Source organism: Erithacus rubecula (genome assembly GCF_903797595.1).
Source record: "Erithacus rubecula genome assembly, chromosome: 27".
Taxonomy (NCBI): Eukaryota; Metazoa; Chordata; class Aves; order Passeriformes; family Muscicapidae; genus Erithacus; species Erithacus rubecula.
In genome coordinates, this window is record NC_136679.1 from 385,406 (window position 1) to 404,869 (window position 19,464).

Genomic DNA, 19,464 nt, shown 5'->3' on the forward strand with positions numbered 1-19,464 from the left:
CCCCTGCAGGTACCTGCTGCCCCGGCGCTGGGGGGGCAGGCTGGTGCTCCACAGCCACCGCGCTCGCTCCATCTCCTCGCACTTCCCGTGCCGAGCAGCGAACGCCGAGTCTGACAGATCCTCCACCTGCAAGGCAAGGGCAGGGGGCTTGCTCAGAGCTTGCTGCTTGACAACAACCATCTCTGTACAGTTCTGCCAGCACTAGCTGCAGTGAGAATTTCAGTGTTTGTCACTGAATGTGCTCAGTTGGAAGGGACCCATGGAGATCATCCAACTCCTGGCCCTGCACAGACACCCCGACAGTCCCACCCCGACCAGGAGCATCTGGCAGCCCTGGAAAGGAACCAACACCCCCTGCTGGCTCCCTCCTGAGCTCCCTGCCCCTGTTCCCTCCACAGACACTGCTCTGTGACCACCAGCCTCATCCCACATTAACTGGGAAATCAAACCCTCCTCACCTCCTCGCCGTCCTCCTCAGGGTTGGCTTTCAGAGCACTGATATCAACTTCACGCCAGCTGCAACACAACCACCATGGGCATCAGTGAGGGACAGCCAGAACCAGCTGCACACCCCCTCCCCACCCTACACTGGCTTCTGGGAAAGGGAAATTCCACCCTGCCACGAGGAGCAGCACACTTGGGCTCAGTTTGAAGCACCAGACCTCCCTGGTGGTTTGGTAGCACAGGTGAAGCTTCCCAAGGGCAGAGGAAGCAGAGCAGAGGCTGCAGCATTTCCCTCTCCTCCTCCCTCCTGCCCCACTCTGAAATGGGCCAGGGAAGAGCAGAGACGAGCAGGAGGAAGAAGGGAAGTTGGGAAGAGGCAGAACTGCAAGGTTAACCCAGCCCAGGCACCTGCAGAGCTGGAAAACCACTGGGACCTTTGGCTTAGTATCAAGACAAGGAGAAAACCAGGACTGACTTTAAACTGAGCAGACCCTGAGCTGGGCTGCTGGCTTCAATGGCCAAGGGACCCTCAGAGAAAACACTCAAACCCAGCCAGTCTCCAGCAATGGTATGAGCAGTTTTCCCACCCCTCCCTCATTCCCAGGGAAGAAGCAGAGCACTCTGCTGTCCCTCTGGGGCTGGGCAGTACCTGGGGGTCAGGATCTCCTTGTACTGCAGCTTCTCCACACGAGTGGTGGCAGCCACAGACATGGGGATGACAATGTTGTTGATGTCAAAGGAGCTCTCACCCCTCCTCCTCCTCGGCTGCTGCAACACAAGAACCACGTGAGACAGGGATGTGGGGTCTGGCCTGTGGGACAGTCACTGGAGGGAGTCACTGGAGGGGAGGACAGAACAGCCCTGTGTGACCCACAGACACTTCAGAGCCAACATTGATTTGCATCAGACCAGAGTTCCCCTACTGCCTGCTCCAAAACCCAACTCCACTGCCCCAGCAGCAAGGAACCCAAATCCCAGGGTGAGGATTGACCCTCTGGGGAGCACAGACAGACCCTCAGCTGCCTGGGATGCTTGAACACAGGAGCTCCACCCCTGAGCCCAGAGCGTAGAGCCCAGGGCCTGGAATCCTCCTGCTGGAGGAAGGAAACCTCTTCTTGCATTTCTGAACAAGCTTGTGAAAGCACAGCAGGAAAAGCAACATGAGAAAACCAGGGTGGGTGTGCAGAGCCAAGGAAAGGCTCCCTGAGGTGCCAGAGCTGCTGAGATGGGCTGCTCTCTCCTCAACAACACCAAGCACACTCCAGCTGAACCACCACCGGGTTCTTCTGACACCCTGATGTCACAGTTGGTGATGGAACAACTGAATGAACAGTGCAGGAACCCAGTGGGACCCAGAACCCCACAGCAAGCCTGGAGCAGGGGGCTCAAGGAGTCCTGCTCTGCTGACCCTGGGTCACACCCAGCTCAGGCTTTGGCCCAAAATACCCAATGGGGAAAGAAGCCAAATTCTTCAAGTGGGACACCTGTGAGCTCAGCAGAACTTGGTCTTTCACTGAAGGGCTTCTGCCAGGCCTGGCAGGATGATGGTGCCAACACATCCAACACCGAACCAGAGCAGCAGCTGAAGCAAGTGCTGCAGCACAGGCAGGGAACACTGAGCACTCCCAGCCCCACACCTGCCCAGCAGAGCCCCTCTGGAGGGCAGCAGGTACTCACAGCAGTGCCAGAGGTGCCCTGGGCAGCAGAGCTGGGGGCTGAGCCCTCGGAGGAGGCGGAGAGCTGCCGGGACAGGGGGCTGTGCGGGGTGGGGGTCACGGCTGCTGCCAGGTAACTCGGGCCAGCGACGTCAGGGTGGTGCTTCAACACTGCAGGGAGGGGAGAGAAGGAACAACAGCATCAGCAGAAATCCCAACCCCCCGAGGGGTGGTGCTGGAGAGGACCAGGAGCACCAAGAGCGGTGCTGGGCAGCACTGGCAGGAGACAGAAGCACCTTCCAGGCTGCCAGGGCAGAAGCAGAGAGAGCACAGGAGGCGCTGCTGCGGTGGCCACGGCCCCAAGCAGGGTGGCCCCTCCCTGGCACAGAGCTGGGGATGCAGCAAAGCCCAAGCTCCCCCCAGGCAGCTGCCCTGGGCCTACCTTCACTCCTCTCAGATGAGCAGTCCCGCAAGCGCTTTTTGTCAAGGGCGGGCGGCTGGGCAGAGCGCTCTGGCCCTGCCTTGGCCACGGCCCAAAGCTCCTCTAAAGGCCTGTGTGCCTTGTCTGCTTTTGGATGGGAGCGCTCTGAGGAGGGGAACAGAGAGAGAGCTATCAAATGCCTGTTCACCTCTCTTTCTGCTGCCACGGGAGGCTGAGCCCAGCACGGGGTGCTCAGGCTGTGGCACTGCTGTGGGCATGGCTGGCACCGAGCACCTGGGGGTCCCTAACACCTGGGCTGGCCCTGCACACACCTGCAGGGGCTGCAGGATCTGCTGCTGCCTGAGGGCAGCAGGCAGCACTTACTGGCTGAGGTGAAGAAGGAGTTGACCAGCTTGTGGCGGTCCTTGCGCGCGGGGTCGGCCGGGCTGGGGGGCACGGGGGCTCTGTGCTTCAGCTTCTTGGGAGCTTTGCTCTTCTCGTAGGGCTTGTTCTGCCACTGGGATTTCAACATGCTCTGGAAGTGCAGGCTGGTGGGCACATCTGCAGGGGGTACAGAACATGGAACCCGCGTTAATGGAGCGGCAAAGAGCTGTGGAGCCACCCCCTGTCCCAGTGTCCCCAGTAAGAACAGCCCTGGATGAACGTGGCACTGTCACACCCAGGCTTCCACTCCCTCCTCACGTTCAGGAAGGACCTGAACAGGTCCCAGCATTTATAATCTGCAGGTCTTTGTGGAAAGGACATTCCTACAGGATTCACAGCCCAAGCACATCCTGGCAGGAGAAGGAAGGTTTCCTTGTCAGAAAACTCCTGTGTCTTCACCTCTGAAGGTCTCTCATGTGGTGCTACCTCATGTGACTTCCAAGAATCTGAGGTATCCCAGCACCAAATCTGGGCTGGACAGAAAAATTCAGCCTAAATCCTCAATTTCAAGTCAAGCCAGAAGGCAATCAGGCAGTGCAGCATGTTAATCTGCATTAAGCAATGACATGGCACCTCAACCATGAGAAGCTGTGTGTGACCACACCTGGAAGGCTCCAGGGCAGGAGGACCCCTGGTCAGGATTTCCCTCCCAGCTTCAGGGACTGGAAGGGCCCAGCAGGTCAGGCAGGCAAAGGGGATGGAGCTGCAGAGCTCAGGGCAGGGCAGAGCACAGGCAGCTGCTGGGGACTGGAGAAGCCAGGACAGCTCCATGCCAAAAGCTCTCACCCAGCCCTTGCTAAGGAAGGGCAGGCACAGGGTGAGTGATGGCAGCTCTCTGGCCACCCTGCTGGCTTGTGGGGACACATCCCAAAACACAGACAGGGGCCAGGCCAGTCCTTCAGGGATGCTCCAGCCACTGGCAAACAGGAAACTGGGCTCTGCTCTCTGCCCATCTGCCTTCCCCTCCCGTGCACATCCCACACCAGCTGTGCAAGGGGAGGGCAGAACCCAGCAGAAAGGGAGTGTCTGCTGGCAGCAGGGCCAGCACCCAGCAGTGCAGGGCTCCCAGGGACCAGCAGATGGCAACCACAGAGCCCAGCAGCCACCCTCTCCTCCCTCCAAGGCTATTACATCATCCAGAAATTCCCAGCGAGGATCAAACCAACCTGAAAAAACCCAAAAAACCTCACACCACCCTGAAAGGGACCAAGCTCTGGCAGAGCACTAGCACAGGGTTAAGGGTCTTGCTTGCCAGGGGAATAAGTGAATAAATGATCTTTTCCTCCTGCAGTGCCTGGCAGTTTTGCCCTTGGCAAAGTGCTCCAGAGATGCTGGCAGCACTGGAGACAGCTCAAAGTGAAAGTCAGCACATGCTCAGAGCTCCAGCCTGGCTCCAGCCCCCAGCAATCCTCTGTGCCCTGCACACCCACCCAGCCCAGCAGCTCCTCACTCAGGGACTCAGGCACAGAGACAGCTCAGGGCACAGCAACAGCACCAGGCACAGCCCCTTCCCCACCTGAGCACGTCACCTGGCTCTTCTCTGGGACAGCAATCACCCAAAAAACAACCCTAGCTAACTGCATTAAGCTTTGGTGAATAAATGAAGTTCACCAGGAGGGGAAAATGGGCATTTCTGCACAGGTGTTTTAAGTTTCACACCAATTAAGTTTAAATCCAAAGTTTTTTTATCTCATGCAGCAGAATGGATCTACCCTGTGAGCTTGCCCTCAACATGGGAAGAATGTGGGATAATTTGCCTGGTGCCTCTGCTGCAACAGCACCCAACAGGTTGTCTCCCCACTTCCCAGGATATTTGATTTAGCACTACAGAGGATCACAAGTGCTGTGAAATCAGAAAATAAATTCCTGCTTCAGGAGTTCATTAAGTTCCTAGAGCACTCCTGATCAGAGCTGTGTCTTTGGGAGGGGAGGGGTCTAGCTAAAAATAGCACCAATTTACTATTTCAGTCTGGTTTAAATATAGTGCTAATGAAAGAGGCCACATTAATTGCTCCCAGACACCCCCTGCATTTCCTACTGTCACATGAAGTTTGTGAAAAGCTGAATTTAAACCCAGGCACACACACCTTCCTCCCAGCACGAGGATCCCAGAATGGCCTGGCCAGGGACACCTTGCACACCTCAGCTTGTCCCATCCAGCCTGAACACTTCCAAGGATGGGGCAGACACAATTTTTACACCTCGAGAGCCACAAACTCCCACCAGGGAAGGAACCAATGTGACCCATGCACTGCCCAACTCTCCTGAGAAGAGCATCAGCTCTGGAAACTGCTCTTCCCATGGGAAAAGTCCCTACAGATGAAATCTGTGAGTAGCCCAGGGTCAGGGTTGGTTAATTATTCCTCTTAATGATGATTAACCCTGAAGCTGTAACACAGGAAACTGAGTGTCCTGACGGGAACATCCCTCCTTGCTGTGCCTACCCAACCATGGAGGATCATTTTCAATCCCTTGGGAGGTCAAAAGGATTTCCCACGACAAACCAATCCCCAAATCATTTTACACAGATGGACAAACCCATGGCAGCAAACCCTTCCAAGTGGTTTGGAGCCCCAAGGACCCCGGAGCAGGTCTCAGCAAGGACTCCCAGGCACTGCTTGGCTTGGTGGAGATTCCCCAATCCCAGGTGTGCCCCTTCCCTGCCCCAGCCAGGGCTCGGGTCTCAGACACGCCGCAGAGGGACGGGTGTGGCTGTACCTGTGTGTGGCTGTGCCTGTGTGTGCCTGTACCTGTGTGTGGCTGTGTCGGTGTGTGGCTGTACCTGTGTGTGGCTGTGCCTGTGTGTGGCTGTGTCGGTGTGTGGCTGTACCGGTGTGTGGCTGTACCTGTGTGTGGCTGTACCTGTGTGTGGCTGTACCTGTGTGCGGCTGTACCTGTGTGTGGCTGTGTCGGTGTGTGGCTGTACCTGTGTGTGGCTGTGCCTGTGTGTGGCTGTGCCTGTGTGTGGCTGTACCTGTGTGTGGCTGTGTCGGTGTGTGGCTGTGCCTGTGTGTGGCTGTACCTGTGTGTGGCTGTGCCTGTGTGTGGCTGTACCTGTGTGTGGCTGTACCTGTGTGTGGCTGTGTCGGTGTGTGGCTGTGTCGGTGTGTGGCTGTGTCGGTGTGTGGCTGTACCTGTGTGTGGCTGTACCTGTGTGTGGCTGTGTCAGTGTGTGGCTGTACCTGTGTGTGGCTGTGTCGGTGTGTGGCTGTACCTGTGTGTGGCTGTGCCTGTGTGTGGCTGTACCGGTGTGTGGCTGTGCCTGTGTGTGGCTGTGCCTGTGTGCGGCTGTACCTGTGTGTGGCTGTACCTGTGTGTGGCTGTACCTGTGTGTGGCTGTGTCGGTGTGTGGCTGTGTCGGTGTGTGGCTGTACCTGTGTGTGGCTGTACCTGTGTGTGCCTGTACCCGAGTGCGCCTGTACCCGTGTGCACACTGTGCCAGTGTGCGCCTGTACCGCTGTGTGGCTGTACCTGTGTGTGCCTGTACCTGTGTGTGGCTGTACTGACACGTGCCCGCCCCAGCCCCGCCCCAGCCCTGCCCCACCCAGCCCCAGCCCCGCCCCAGCCCAGCCCCGCCCCGCCCTGCCCCACCTCAGCCCTGCCCCACCCCAGCCCCGCCCCAGCCCAGCCCCGCCCTGCCCCACCCCAGCCCCGCCCCGCCCCGCCCCGCCCCGCCCAGCCCCGCTCACCGTCGGGGAAGGACAGCACGGGGTGGATGCACGAGTCCAGCTGCGCCAGGCGCTCCAGCAGCGGCGCCTCCAGCGGCACCTCGGGCGCGGCGGGGCCGCGGGCGCAGCACAGCGCGCAGCCGGGGTTCAGAGCACAGGCACAGCCGCAGCGCGGCAACCCCCGGGGAGCCTGGCACGGGACACGACAGGGGCATGGCACAGGGACAGGGGGACACAGGGACAGGGGACATGGGGACACACAGGGATACAGGGACACAAGGACAGATGGACACAGGGTATAAAGGAAATAAAGGTAAGTGGATTTTTGTAATTATGGTTCTGCACGCACAAATAAAGATCATTATTTCCTGCAATTCTCACTCTTTTCTCTCCAGCTGATAGTTTATGGCCTGCACAGGGACACAGGGACATGCCAGAGCCAGCCCAGGGACCCTGCACACAGCTCACAGAAAACACCCCAAAAGCAGCTTTACTTTTTAAATATTGCTTCTACATATACATACTGTGTACATATATAAAATATCTAAAATCAAACCTGTATATTGTATATTACAGTTACATTTGATTATCAATAAACATAAAATAAATTAATTTCATTTCTACATAATTTATTATACTGAATAGCTGCTATGTGACATTTATAAATAGTTATAAAATCATATTTATGCATAACATATATCTATAGTATATTCAATATTAATTATATATTATATAATTACATACACACATACACAGCCCTCTGTTGTTTCTCCACCTTACACAGAACCTGTTAATTCAGTCTGGCCTCACCAGAGGATGCTTTCACTTTGCATAAACACAACTGAAAACTACAACTTACCAGCACAGACAGTTTAACAGCTGCTAAATTTGACTAAAAGTGTTTAATTTTATCAAGGTTGAAACCTCATTTATAAAAACCATGAAGCAGCACAATTGTGCTGTCAGAGAAGGGGGAAAGAAGCTGTTTTTAGCTCTAGTGGGTCAGAGCCATCATTATGTGCCAGGAGCTGACACTTGCAGGGACACTGAGGGACAAAGGTGCTTCTCAACCCTGCTCCTTAATCCAGGCCAGAGCCTCAATTCACAGATTACAGACTTGAGACAGACTTCATCTGTGAGACCACTGCAAGCAGACACACAACTGGAAATAAATCCCATGCAGGGCAAACAGCTCCCCACCAAAATGGGAGAATGGATTAACCTGGAGCTCTGAGTCAGAATTATTCAAATAATTTCCATGAAAGGCTTGAAGGATGGGAGAGAATATCCACAGCAAATAACTACACTGAGAAGGAAAGAGCTGGAAACCCACTCCTGGTCACAAGTTAAGAGAAATTATCTAAAATAAATCGAATATAATTCACTGAGGGCAAATGCAAGAAGCAAATGCAGTGCAGAGAAGAGGAGGAAGCATTAACTGCCACCTCTGGAAGTTCTGCCCAGAGGATGTGAAGGTTGTGATGGATCCAAAAAATGAATCAGCAGTGCTGTACCACTGCTGGGAATTAATTAATAAAAAAAAAAAAAAAGATTAATCCCACAGGGCTTTCTAAGCAGGATGGCTGTGCAAGGAGAGAGGCAATCCTGCCACTCTGCCAGCGTGGGAGCTGCAGGGCTGCCCCCAGCTTTGGGCACAAATTCCCATAAATGTGTGCATCAAATGGGGAGGAAAACAATAAAAGAACAATAAAAACATTACAGGATCAAAAACTCCACAGTGCATGTGGCAAGTTCAATCCTCAGCCACCCTGTGCTGGGCAGGAGAGTGGAGGACACTGGACATGGTATTTATTTCTGGAGGTATTTCTGGAGCAACTTGGCCATGACTCAGCTGTCTCTGGGATGGCTGGAGGAGCACTCAGAAATCCCCTGGAACTGCTCTTCTGAGCCATCTCTGATTACCAAAGGTGTTTGATGACAACAACAAAGACCTAACACAGAATTTACACCAATTCTTCAAGCACTGAGTGCACAAGGCAGCACCCACCACGAGAAAGTTCAACTTCCAAATCACTGAAGATCCTGCCAAGGAATCACTGCAGAGCTCTCCCAGAAATACCCCAAATAAAACTGCAGATAAGTAATCAGTTAAAGCTGACTCAGCTGAGCAAGAATCTATTTTGCTCAAAAAATTTCTGCTTTTGGAGCTTCTCTTTAAAACATCCGCAGAGTGAAAAACCCCCAACCCTTGTGGGAAAGTTAAACTTGAAACACTTTGTCTCAAAGGTAAGTGCATTTTTGCCATTATGGCTCTGCATGCACAAATAAAGGTCCTCATTTCCTCCAATTCTCACTATTTTCCCTCCAACTGACAGTTTATGGTATTCCTAAGAGAAAATGCAAAGAATTAAACACGGCCCTTCCTCATACAGGCAATAAACTGCATTTCCACTGAATGAATTCTGCATAAGGGAGAGGAGCATAAAAACCAATAATAAAGGAAACAAACCAGGCAGAGACAGGGCATTCATCCCTGGGCAAGCAGCTGAGGTTTTCCCTTGAGCAGCAGCAGAGAGCTCCTGGGGCTTTGCTAATTCCTGTCTCAGAGTCAAGATTTCCTGACTGCTCAGGGCTCCTGCTCAGACTGTGCCACACTGACCTACCTGGCCTTGAGCTCACCTCAGGCAGGTTGGCTTGAGAAAAAACTCATGAGCTCAGCATCCTCAGGAGCTCAGCATCCTCAGGAGCTCAGCATCCTCATGAGTTCAGCACCCTCAGGAGTTCAGCACCCTCAGGAGCTCAGCACCCTCAGGAGCTCAGCATCCTCAGGAGCTCAGCATCCTCCCAAGTTCAGCATCCTCATGAGCTCAGCATCCTCAGGAGCTCAGCATCCTCAGGAGCTCAGCATCCTCAGGAGCTCAGCACCCTCCTGAGTTCAGCACCCTCATGAGCTCAGCATCCTCAGGAGCTCAGCATCCTCATGAGTTCAGCATCCTCTCAAGTTCAGCACCCTCTCAAGTTCAGCACCCTCCCTCGTTCAGCACCCTCCCTCCCCAGTGAGAGCTCAGGCAAATCTGCCAGCCCTCTGCCTCTGAAGCCCTGCTCCTCCTCCCTGCTGGTTTTCCCAGGTGCCCAGGCAGAGGCAGAGCAGCACACTGACCTTTTTGGCGAGGGGGATGATGGTGCTGGGCCGGACGAGGCGCCGCTTCTTGCAGCCCAGGACGGGGCGGGTGCGCGCGGCCACGCAGGAGCCGTCGGCGGCCGCCAGGCGCTGCCTCTTGTGCAGCAGCTCCTCGGCCTCCTGGCCATCTCCCTGAGCGTGCTCTGCCAGGCCAGGCTGCAGCCTGCCCAGCACACAAACACAGCTCCTGTTACTCACACACACAGCAGCAGCTCGTGCTGCACACCTGAGCAGCTCGTGGTGTCAGCAAACCGACCCCAGTGTCTGCTGCTACTGCAGCCACTCCACCCTCTGTGACTGAACCCTGGACAAAATGCCTTGGGAAGCTCTGAATGAAAAACCAGCTCTGAAAGCCACAGAGCAAGAGCCACTCTAGACCTGAACAGCTTTAACCCTAGAATTCAGTTTCCTCCAGAACGAGAGTTTGGGGAATCTTAAGACGAGAGGTTTTCATTGAGTCTAAATGGCAGAGAGCATTTAATTTGACATAAAAATATTTAACCTGGATGTAAACTTGGTTCTGATGAGTACCTGAGCTCTCTGCCCGTGCCAGCTCTCAGCAGTGACCCCAGAAAGGTGCAGAGTTAAATCAACCTCTCTGAGGCACAAAGGATGCAGAACCCTGGCAGCAATGCCCCGTGCCCCGAGCAGACCCCAGCACAGCAGTGCCTCATCTGTGCAACCTTTTCATGTCTGTTCTGCAAGTGTTTCATTTCTAAAAATGCAAAACATGAAAGCCCTGTGGTCTAAGGCTGTGCAGTTCAAAGGCTACAGGGATACAAAGGGCTCTGTTCCAGCCTGCAGTGCTCCAGCTGCAGCCATGGGCTCCTTGATCTGCTCACACTACACGGGGCAGGAGCCATCCCTCCCTCCATCCCTCCCTCCATCCATCCCTCCATCCATCCCTCCCTCCCTCCATCCATCCCTCCCTCCATCCTTCCATCCCTCCCTCCATCCCTCCCTCCATCCATCCCTCCATCCTTCCCTCCTCCCCTTTTCCCCTCTCCTTTCCCTGCCTCCTCAAGACACTAAGCAAGTGCAATGTTTTTCAAGGGTTTTCAAGTGGTTCAACCCTGCAGCATTGGGGAATGTCTTTCACTTGTTTTCATTTACCCACTTCAAGACTTTCTCAATAAAAGCAGCCTGGAGAAATTAAGAATTTAGGAAGTTTTACTCCCCAGATCAATGTGATTCTTCCATAACTCTACTAAAGTGGGTCAGTGGTTACAGATAATTCTGTGAGCAGGGTGTTAGTACTTTTGAATCACACAATTTGTAGATGTATTAAAACTACTCATCAAGAAACAAGTTTTGCCCATGCTCAGTGCACAGCTGCCTGCAGGGCTTGTTCATGTAAACACAGCTCAGTTTAATTCCATTTTCAGCAAAACAATGCAGCAGAAAACCTCAAGCAAGCAATCTCCTCCAAAATGTTTCCAGGCATGTTCTACTACTGTACTTTTGGAAAAAAGACACCACCTATACCATTACCAACCCAGCTACAACCCAGCTACAGCCTGGATTCCAATGGGAAACTGCCAAGGTCATAAAGCCAACTCCTGCAGAATATCCAAGAGCTTACGTGTTAATAACTCCATTGACAGGTCTTGGTGCTCCACAGGGCTTGGTGGGGTGGGATTCAGGAGTATTTGCAGCAGAAACACCCAAGGTTTCTAGGGGCTGGGATCCAGACACACTCTAAGGTGAGAAAAATATAAATTAATAAAAGTTTCTTCAATAGCCACAATGTTTGTTCTTGGGTTCTGGTTGAGGATTCTGCACTGCAGCCATGGATTCCCACACAGGATTTCACACCAGGGCTCAGAAGTCACTGCATGAACAGGAGACCAGGATGGATACATGGCAGCTCTTTCATTCCAACATCCAAAGGACTTTAATTCCCCTCAGGCATCCAGCAGCATGAAAGGCTGAGGGCTTTAAGGAGATTTTAGCATTTTGTCTCCGTGGTGCAAACAAGTTCATCTCCACCTGTAAAGCTCTGCAGCCTCTCCTGCAGCTTGGTTTCTGCTCTGGTGGAAAGCTCCTGCCTAAGCACTTTGGGGGAAAACAGGGAGGGAGGGAGAGGGGAACTGACTTGCAAAACTGAATTTGCATTTTAACTCACTACCTGTGCAAACACAGTCCAAACAGCATTTCAGGGAGTGCTTTAAATGAGTGTGAACCCAGGCTGGGGGGTCTGGATGGGAGCTGAAAGTGCTGGATAAATACAAAGCTGGAAGCAACTTTTTGGTAGAGCAAAGTGAGTAAAAATTGAGTTAAAAACACAGTGCTCCCCAACCCCTTCTGTCTGAGGTGTGAAACACAAACCCCTGATCTGCAGGGAGCAGCAGCATTGTCACTCCCAGCAGAGCCATTCCTGCTGCCCACCCTGGGCAGCCCAGCAGTGTCCATGCCTCTGGCACTCACCCCTCCAGCCCCAGTTTGTGCCAGACTTGCTCCTCCCTGGGCTTAAACCTCATTTCTTCCTTCAAGCAGCACCTCCTGCACCCCTGCCCTGCCTCTCACTGGGCTCCCTCTCAGCACACAGGGGTGATGTGCTTCAAGCACCAAGAAAAAGGCAAAGGCAGAGCTCTGACACCACACAGATGGTCAGCCAAGCCCCCTGCCTGGCCCTGACTCCATCCCAAACCCATCTGGATTGTGGTGATTAAATCTCCCCTGCAAACACCCCCGACTCAATAAACAACAAAACCAGCCCATGGCAGAGCTGGATTAAGTTTCCAGAAGAGCAGAGACCTGAGTCACCAGGGAAGGGCCATTTCTAACAACTCAGACAACTTCTGCCTGGGCCTGTTTGAGGAACTTTGCAGGGATTTTTACACTTCTGCTAAAAGAGACATTTCTCCTGTGGGGGAGCAAAGACAGGACGAGACTACTGTGGCACCCAGAGAGGCAGAGCAGCGAGCTCAGGTCACACCTGAGGCAGCAGGTGAAGCCAGCAGCCCAGCCAGGTGAGGTCATGCAGCAGCTGAACACTTTCCCTCTGCTTTCCAGAGGCTTGGCAAGGCTGAGGCTCCACGTGAGCCCTGCCAGAGGCACCCCTGGTGCAGCAGGGCGGCTGCTCATGACTCATGAGCTCTTTTGAAATCGTTTATTTTCTTCTCCAGAAAGGGTCTGAAAGGAGGAACTTCTCCAGGAGCTCGCTCTGTCTTGCTGGCTCAAGATAGGAACAGAGGGGTTCAGTGCTTCCTGTGGAAGGGCTGGAATTTCAGTGCACTGTGTGTTTATCAGGGGCAGCCCAGGCTCCCTTTATCACCCTGAGCTGGGTGTACCCAGCACAGAGCAGAGCCAACACCTCCTGCACTCTCACTCTCACACCTCCAGGGCTGTCCCAGCCAGCCTGGGATCCAGAGCAGCACCCACAGCACCAGGATCACACCCCTGCTCCTCACTGAGCTCTTCCACGTGTTTGGGGTCTCAGGTCCAGGTCCTCAGGATCCCTGGGACTCTCAGGGGGTGTAAAGGTTCAACTGTAGCACATCTGCTGCTGGCAGCAAAGAGCTGTGTGCACACAGGGAGGCTTGAGCCAACACCAGCAATGTCCCCAAAAAACCCTACATCAGGCAGGTTCAGACCTTCACCTACCACCAGCTATAGCCCCTAAATAAATATTTCAAGTGCAGGAACCAAAATCAGCAGCCAAGTTATGTCTTCAGGGCTCCACATTATTTCCACCTTCAGGCAAAAATATTTATTCACCTGCTGAGCTTCATTTCCCAGCAGACATTCCCAGGCCCTGTTTGCAAAGCCCTTCCCTGCACTGGTGAGAGGATTAGCTGCTCCTGGGGATTATCAGCCCCATCCCACGTAGGGAGAGATGCCCAAGGACACAGATCCAGCAGGAGGAGATCCCAGGAGCTGGGGATGAGCAGGGTGGATTCCTCCCTCTGCAGATGTGTCTGTACTGTGCCAGTTTGGTGAAGGGCCTGCAGGGTGCCAGAGTGATCAGCAGCTCTCCAGGAGAGGCCCAAGAGATGCCTCTGCAGAAGGAGCCCTGACCACAGACAGGCTCTGGGTAATCTCTGGCTTGGAGCAGATCAAGGCTCTGACTCCACCCCGCCCTAATGAGCAGCCCTAATTAAGCACAAACCCAGGGGCTGGTGCCAGAGGCAGTGGTTGCAGGGGTGACACTTCCAGCACTGCCCCAGAGGAGCTGGGAGTGTGGAGTGATGTGGAGTCCCTGTGGAAGGGGAATGAACAGCCAGGAAGGCACACAGGGCCACGAGGAAGTGCCAAGCAGAACCTGCAGAAGTTCCAGGGACCACCCTTGTCCTCCTACTCCACCACAGCTTCCAAATCTCCATTTTCACACACCCAGGCATCCCCAGGATCCAGAGCAATCACAGGCAGCCTGAGCACTATGATCATGCCTTTAGTCTGTGCCCTACATTTCTGCATTAAATAATAAATACCTGGCACTCTGCATAGTTTCCAGTGCATCTCACTGCAATCATTAGTGCCCTTAACAAGGGGGAATGCTCAGGCAGATATTAAATGGCCACATCTTTAGCAGCCTTTGCTAATCATGCTGCTCTCAGTTTGAGGTACTTTTCTGCTGGAGGGAAAGGATTAGTTAGGATTTTAAAGCTTCACAAAATGCAAAAGGGTATCACAAAGGTGCCCCAGGAACTCTGCTCTAAAAGATGTTTAAATCCTGTTGTTTATTAACCCCAAAATCAGGTGGGAGGGTGGGGTGAGCTACAGAACAGGATCAGTGATTCCACCCAGAGTCCCAGGGAGGAGCTGGTGTGAGCATCCACCTGCCCCAGAGCTGCAGCAGTGCCCTCCCTGGCCAGGTGTGCAGGGCAGGGTGCAGGCCAGGTGTGCAGGGCAGGGTGCAGCATCCTGGCCAGGTGTGCAGGGCAGGTGTGCAGGGCAGGTGTGCAGGGCAGGGTGCAGCAGTGCCCTCCCTGGCCAGGTGTGCAGGGCAGGGTGCAGCATCCTGGCCAGGTGTGCAGGGCAGGTGTGCAGGGCAGGGTGCAGCAGTCAGGCACTCACCAGGCGCTCGGCTCCGGGCTCCAACTTCACCTCAGCTCGGGCACGGCAATCCTCGGGGGCAGCAGCTTCCCCCAGAACTATCAGCCCCTGCAAGAGAGGAACAGCCACTCACTGCACATCCTGTGCTCTGCAGGGAACAGCCACTCACTGCACATCCTGTGCTCTGCAGAGGGAACAGCCACTCACTGCACATCCTGTGCTTTGCAGGGGAACAGCCACTCACTGCACATCCTGTGCTCTCCAGAGGGAACAGCCACTCACTGCACATCCTGTGCTCTGCAGGGAACAGCCACTCACTGCACATCCTGTGCTCTGGAGGGGAACAGCCACTCACTGCACATCCTGTGCTCTGCAGGGAACAGCCACTCACTGCACATCCTGTGCTCTCCAGGGGAACAGCCACTCACTGCACATCCTGTGCTCTGCAGGGAACAGCCACTCACTGCACATCCTGTGCTCTCCAGGGGAACAGCCACTCACTGCACATCCTGTGCTCTGCAGGGAACAGCCACTCACTGCACATCCTGTGCTCTGCAGAGGGAACAGCCACTCACTGCACATCCTGTGCTCTGCAGGGAACAGCCACTCACTGCACATCCTGTGCTCTCCAGGGGAACAGCCACTCACTGCACATCCTGTGCTCTGCAGAGGGAACAGCCACTCACTGCACATCCTGTGCTTTGCAGGGGAACAGCCACTCACTGCACATCCTGTGCTCTCCAGAGGGAACAGCCACTCACTGCACATCCTGTGCTCTGCAGGGAACAGCCACTCACTGCACATCCTGTGCTCTGGAGGGGAACAGCCACTCACTGCACATCCTGTGCTCTGCAGGGAACAGCCACTCACTGCACATCCTGTGCTCTCCAGGGGAACAGCCACTCACTGCACATCCTGTGCTCTGGAGGGGAACAGCCACTCACTGCACATCCTGTGCTCTGCAGGGAACAGCCACTCACTGCACATCCTGTGCTCTCCAGAGGAACAGCCACTCACTGCACATCCTGTGCTCTCCAGAGGGAACAGCCACTCACTGCACATCCTGTGCTCTGCAGGGAACAGCCACTCACTGCACATCCTGTGCTCTGCAGAGGGAACAGCCACTCACTGCACATCCTGTGCTCTGCAGGGAACAGCCACTCACTGCACATCCTGTGCTCTGCAGGGAACAGCCACTCACTGCACATCCTGTGCTCTGCAGGGAACAGCCACTCACTGCACATCCTGTGCTCTGCAGGGAACAGCCACTCACTGCACATCCTGTGCTCTGCAGAGGGAACAGCCACTCACTGCACATCCTGTGCTCTCCAGGGGAACAGCCACTCACTGCACATCCTGTGCTCTGCAGGGAACAGCCACTCACTGCACATCCTGTGCTCTGCAGAGGGAACAGCCACTCACTGCACATCCTGTGCTCTCCAGGGGAACAGCCACTCACTGCACATCCTGTGCTCTCCAGAGGAACAGCCACTCACTGCACATCCTGTGCTCTGCAGGGAACAGCCACTCACTGCACATCCTGTGCTCTGCAGGGAACAGCCACTCACTGCACATCCTGTGCTCTCCAGAGGGAACAGCCACTCACTGCACATCCTGTGCTCTGCAGGGAACAGCCACTCACTGCACATCCTGTGCTCTGCAGGGAACAGCCACTCACTGCACATCCTGTGCTCTGCAGAGGGAACAGCCACTCACTGCACATCCTGTGCTCTGCAGGGGAACAGCCACTCACTGCACATCCTGTGCTCTGCAGGGAACAGCCACTCACTGCACATCCTGTGCTCTGGAGGGAACAGCCACTCACTGCACACCCTGTGCTCTGCAGGGGAACAGCCACTCACTGCACATCCTGTGCTCTGGAGGGGAACAGCCACTCACTGCACATCCTGTGCTCTGCAGGGAACAGCCACTCACTGCACATCCTGTGCTCTGGAGGGAACAGCCACTCACTGCACATCCTGTGCTCTCCAGAGGAACAGCCACTCACTGCACATCCTGTGCTCTCCAGAGGAACAGCCACTCACTGCACATCCTGTGCTCTGCAGGGGAACAGCCACTCACTGCACATCCTGTGCTCTCCAGAGGAACAGCCACTCACTGCACATCCTGTGCTCTGCAGGGAACAGCCACTCACTGCACATCCTGTGCTCTGCAGGGAACAGCCACTCACTGCACATCCTGTGCTCTGCAGGGAACAGCCACTCACTGCACATCCTGTGCTCTGCAGAGGGAACAGCCACTCACTGCACATCCTGTGCTCTGCAGGGGAACAGCCACTCACTGCACATCCTGTGCTCTGCAGGGAACAGCCACTCACTGCACATCCTGTGCTCTGGAGGGAACAGCCACTCACTGCACACCCTGTGCTCTGCAGGGGAACAGCCACTCACTGCACATCCTGTGCTCTGGAGGGGAACAGCCACTCACTGCACATCCTGTGCTCTGCAGGGAACAGCCACTCACTGCACATCCTGTGCTCTGGAGGGAACAGCCACTCACTGCACATCCTGTGCTCTCCAGAGGAACAGCCACTCACTGCACATCCTGTGCTCTGCTGGGAACAGCCACTCACTGCACATCCTGTGCTCTGGAGGGAACAGCCACTCACTGCACATCCTGTGCTCTCCAGGGGAACAGCCACTCACTGCACATCCTGTGCTCTCCAGAGGGAACAGCCACTCACTGCACATCCTGTGCTCTGCAGGGAACAGCCACTCACTGCACATCCTGTGCTCTGCAGGGAACAGCCACTCACTGCACATCCTGTGCTCTCCAGAGGGAACAGCCACTCACTGCACATCCTGTGCTCTGCAGAGGGAACAGCCACTCACTGCACATCCTGTGCTCTGCAGAGGGAACAGCCACTCACTGCACATCCTGTGCTCTGCAGGGAACAGCCACTCACTGCACATCCTGTGCTCTCCAGAGGAACAGCCACTCACTGCACATCCTGTGCTCTGCAGGGAACAGCCACTCACTGCACATCCTGTGCTCTCCAGAGGAACAGCCACTCACTGCACATCCTGTGCTCTGCAGGGGAACAGCCACTCACTGCACATCCTGTGCTCTCCAGAGGAACAGCCACTCACTGCACATCCTGTGCTCTGCAGGGGAACAGCCACTCACTGCACATCCTGTGCTCTGCAGAGGGAACAGCCACTCACTGCACATCCTGTGCTCTCCAGGGGAACAGCCACTCACTGCACATCCTGTGCTCTGCAGGGAACAGCCACTCACTGCACATCCTGTGCTCTGGAGGGAACAGCCACTCACTGCACACCCTGTGCTCTGCAGGGGAACAGCCACTCACTGCACATCCTGTGCTCTGGAGGGGAACAGCCACTCACTGCACATCCTGTGCTCTGCAGAGGGAACAGCCACTCACTGCACATCCTGTGCTCTGCAGGGAACAGCCACTCACTGCACATCCTGTGCTCTCCAGAGGAACAGCCACTCACTGCACATCCTGTGCTCTGCAGGGAACAGCCACTCACTGCACATCCTGTGCTTTGCAGGGGAACAGCCACTCACTGCACATCCTGTGCTCTGCAGAGGGAACAGCCACTCACTGCACATCCTGTGCTCTGCAGGGAACAGCCACTCACTGCACATCCTGTGCTCTGCAGGGAACAGCCACTCACTGCACATCCTGTGCTCTCCAGAGGAACAGCCACTCACTGCACATCCTGTGCTCTGCAGGGAACAGCCACTCACTGCACATCCTGTGCTCTCCAGAGGAACAGCCACTCACTGCACATCCTGTGCTCTGCAGAGGGAACAGCCACTCACTGCACATCCTGTGCTCTGCAGGGAACAGCCACTCACTGCACATCCTGTGCTCTGCAGGGGAACTGCAGCTCATGGGCCCCCAAACCCCCACACTGGATTCCAGATGTGCTGCCCAGCCCAGAGAGGATGGAGAGAGGCTGAGGCAGCTCCAGGGCTCTGACACCCTCCTGTCCCTCCTCCCCAGGACACAGTGCCAGAGGGGGCACAGAGCACTGCTCTCACCACACACCACAGAGCCTGCCACCACTGCCAAGCAAACAGGTGACAAAAATCTGCAAACCTGTTACTCTGAGCAGACCTCCCCCCTCCCAGGAAGTGGTATTTACAAAAAATCACTAAGGAAAGAAAGATAGTGCTATAAACTTAGCTGGACAGTGCCTGAGCACTGTTTTATCAGGTTTGACATATGCTGTCCTGTCTCTGTTTAACTGTAAAGGCAGGACTGCTTTGCCCTCAGAACAACACAAAGTGAAATAAAATAGTTGTAATTGTGCATATTCTGAGCTGTATGGTAACAAAGCAGGGCAAAATGTGCAAGGGATTAGGGAGTTGGTGGAACCTACAGCCCAGGACAAAGGCAAGCCCCAGTGAGTTGCACTTGGTCAAACAAGAGCTGTGCAGGGGCTGTTTTCAGTCACCTGCACACAATTCTGGAGGTTGCCCAGAGTGCCAGAGCACAGGGAGCCTGCAGGAGAACCTGGGCACGTTGTCTGGGACAGGACACAGCTGCAGGGCTGCCCTCCAAGCTGCTGCTCCTCAGTGCCTGCAGACTGGGAGTTCAGACACCCAGGCAGAGTTCACCCTCCAAACACGGGGTTATTTCTGACTGCCTCTCCCTCCCCTGCTTTGATCAGACACAGCAATGTGTCTTTCTTGAAGGGT

General features: G+C 54.8%; 1 protein-coding gene across 1 annotated transcript in view; it reads right to left on the reverse strand.

The window, feature by feature from the left end:
- The window catches only part of KANSL1 (KAT8 regulatory NSL complex subunit 1), a 58,715-nt gene that overhangs the window by 2,591 nt on the left and 36,660 nt on the right, over nucleotides 1–19,464 (reverse strand). The window contains 10 exon segments of the mRNA XM_079327573.1: nucleotides 14–126; nucleotides 459–516; nucleotides 1,094–1,212; nucleotides 2,122–2,270; nucleotides 2,542–2,685; nucleotides 2,905–3,081; nucleotides 6,654–6,822; nucleotides 9,754–9,937; nucleotides 11,357–11,472; nucleotides 14,794–14,880. Coding sequence (XP_079183699.1) covers nucleotides 14–126; nucleotides 459–516; nucleotides 1,094–1,212; nucleotides 2,122–2,270; nucleotides 2,542–2,685; nucleotides 2,905–3,081; nucleotides 6,654–6,822; nucleotides 9,754–9,937; nucleotides 11,357–11,472; nucleotides 14,794–14,880 — 1,316 coding nt within the window.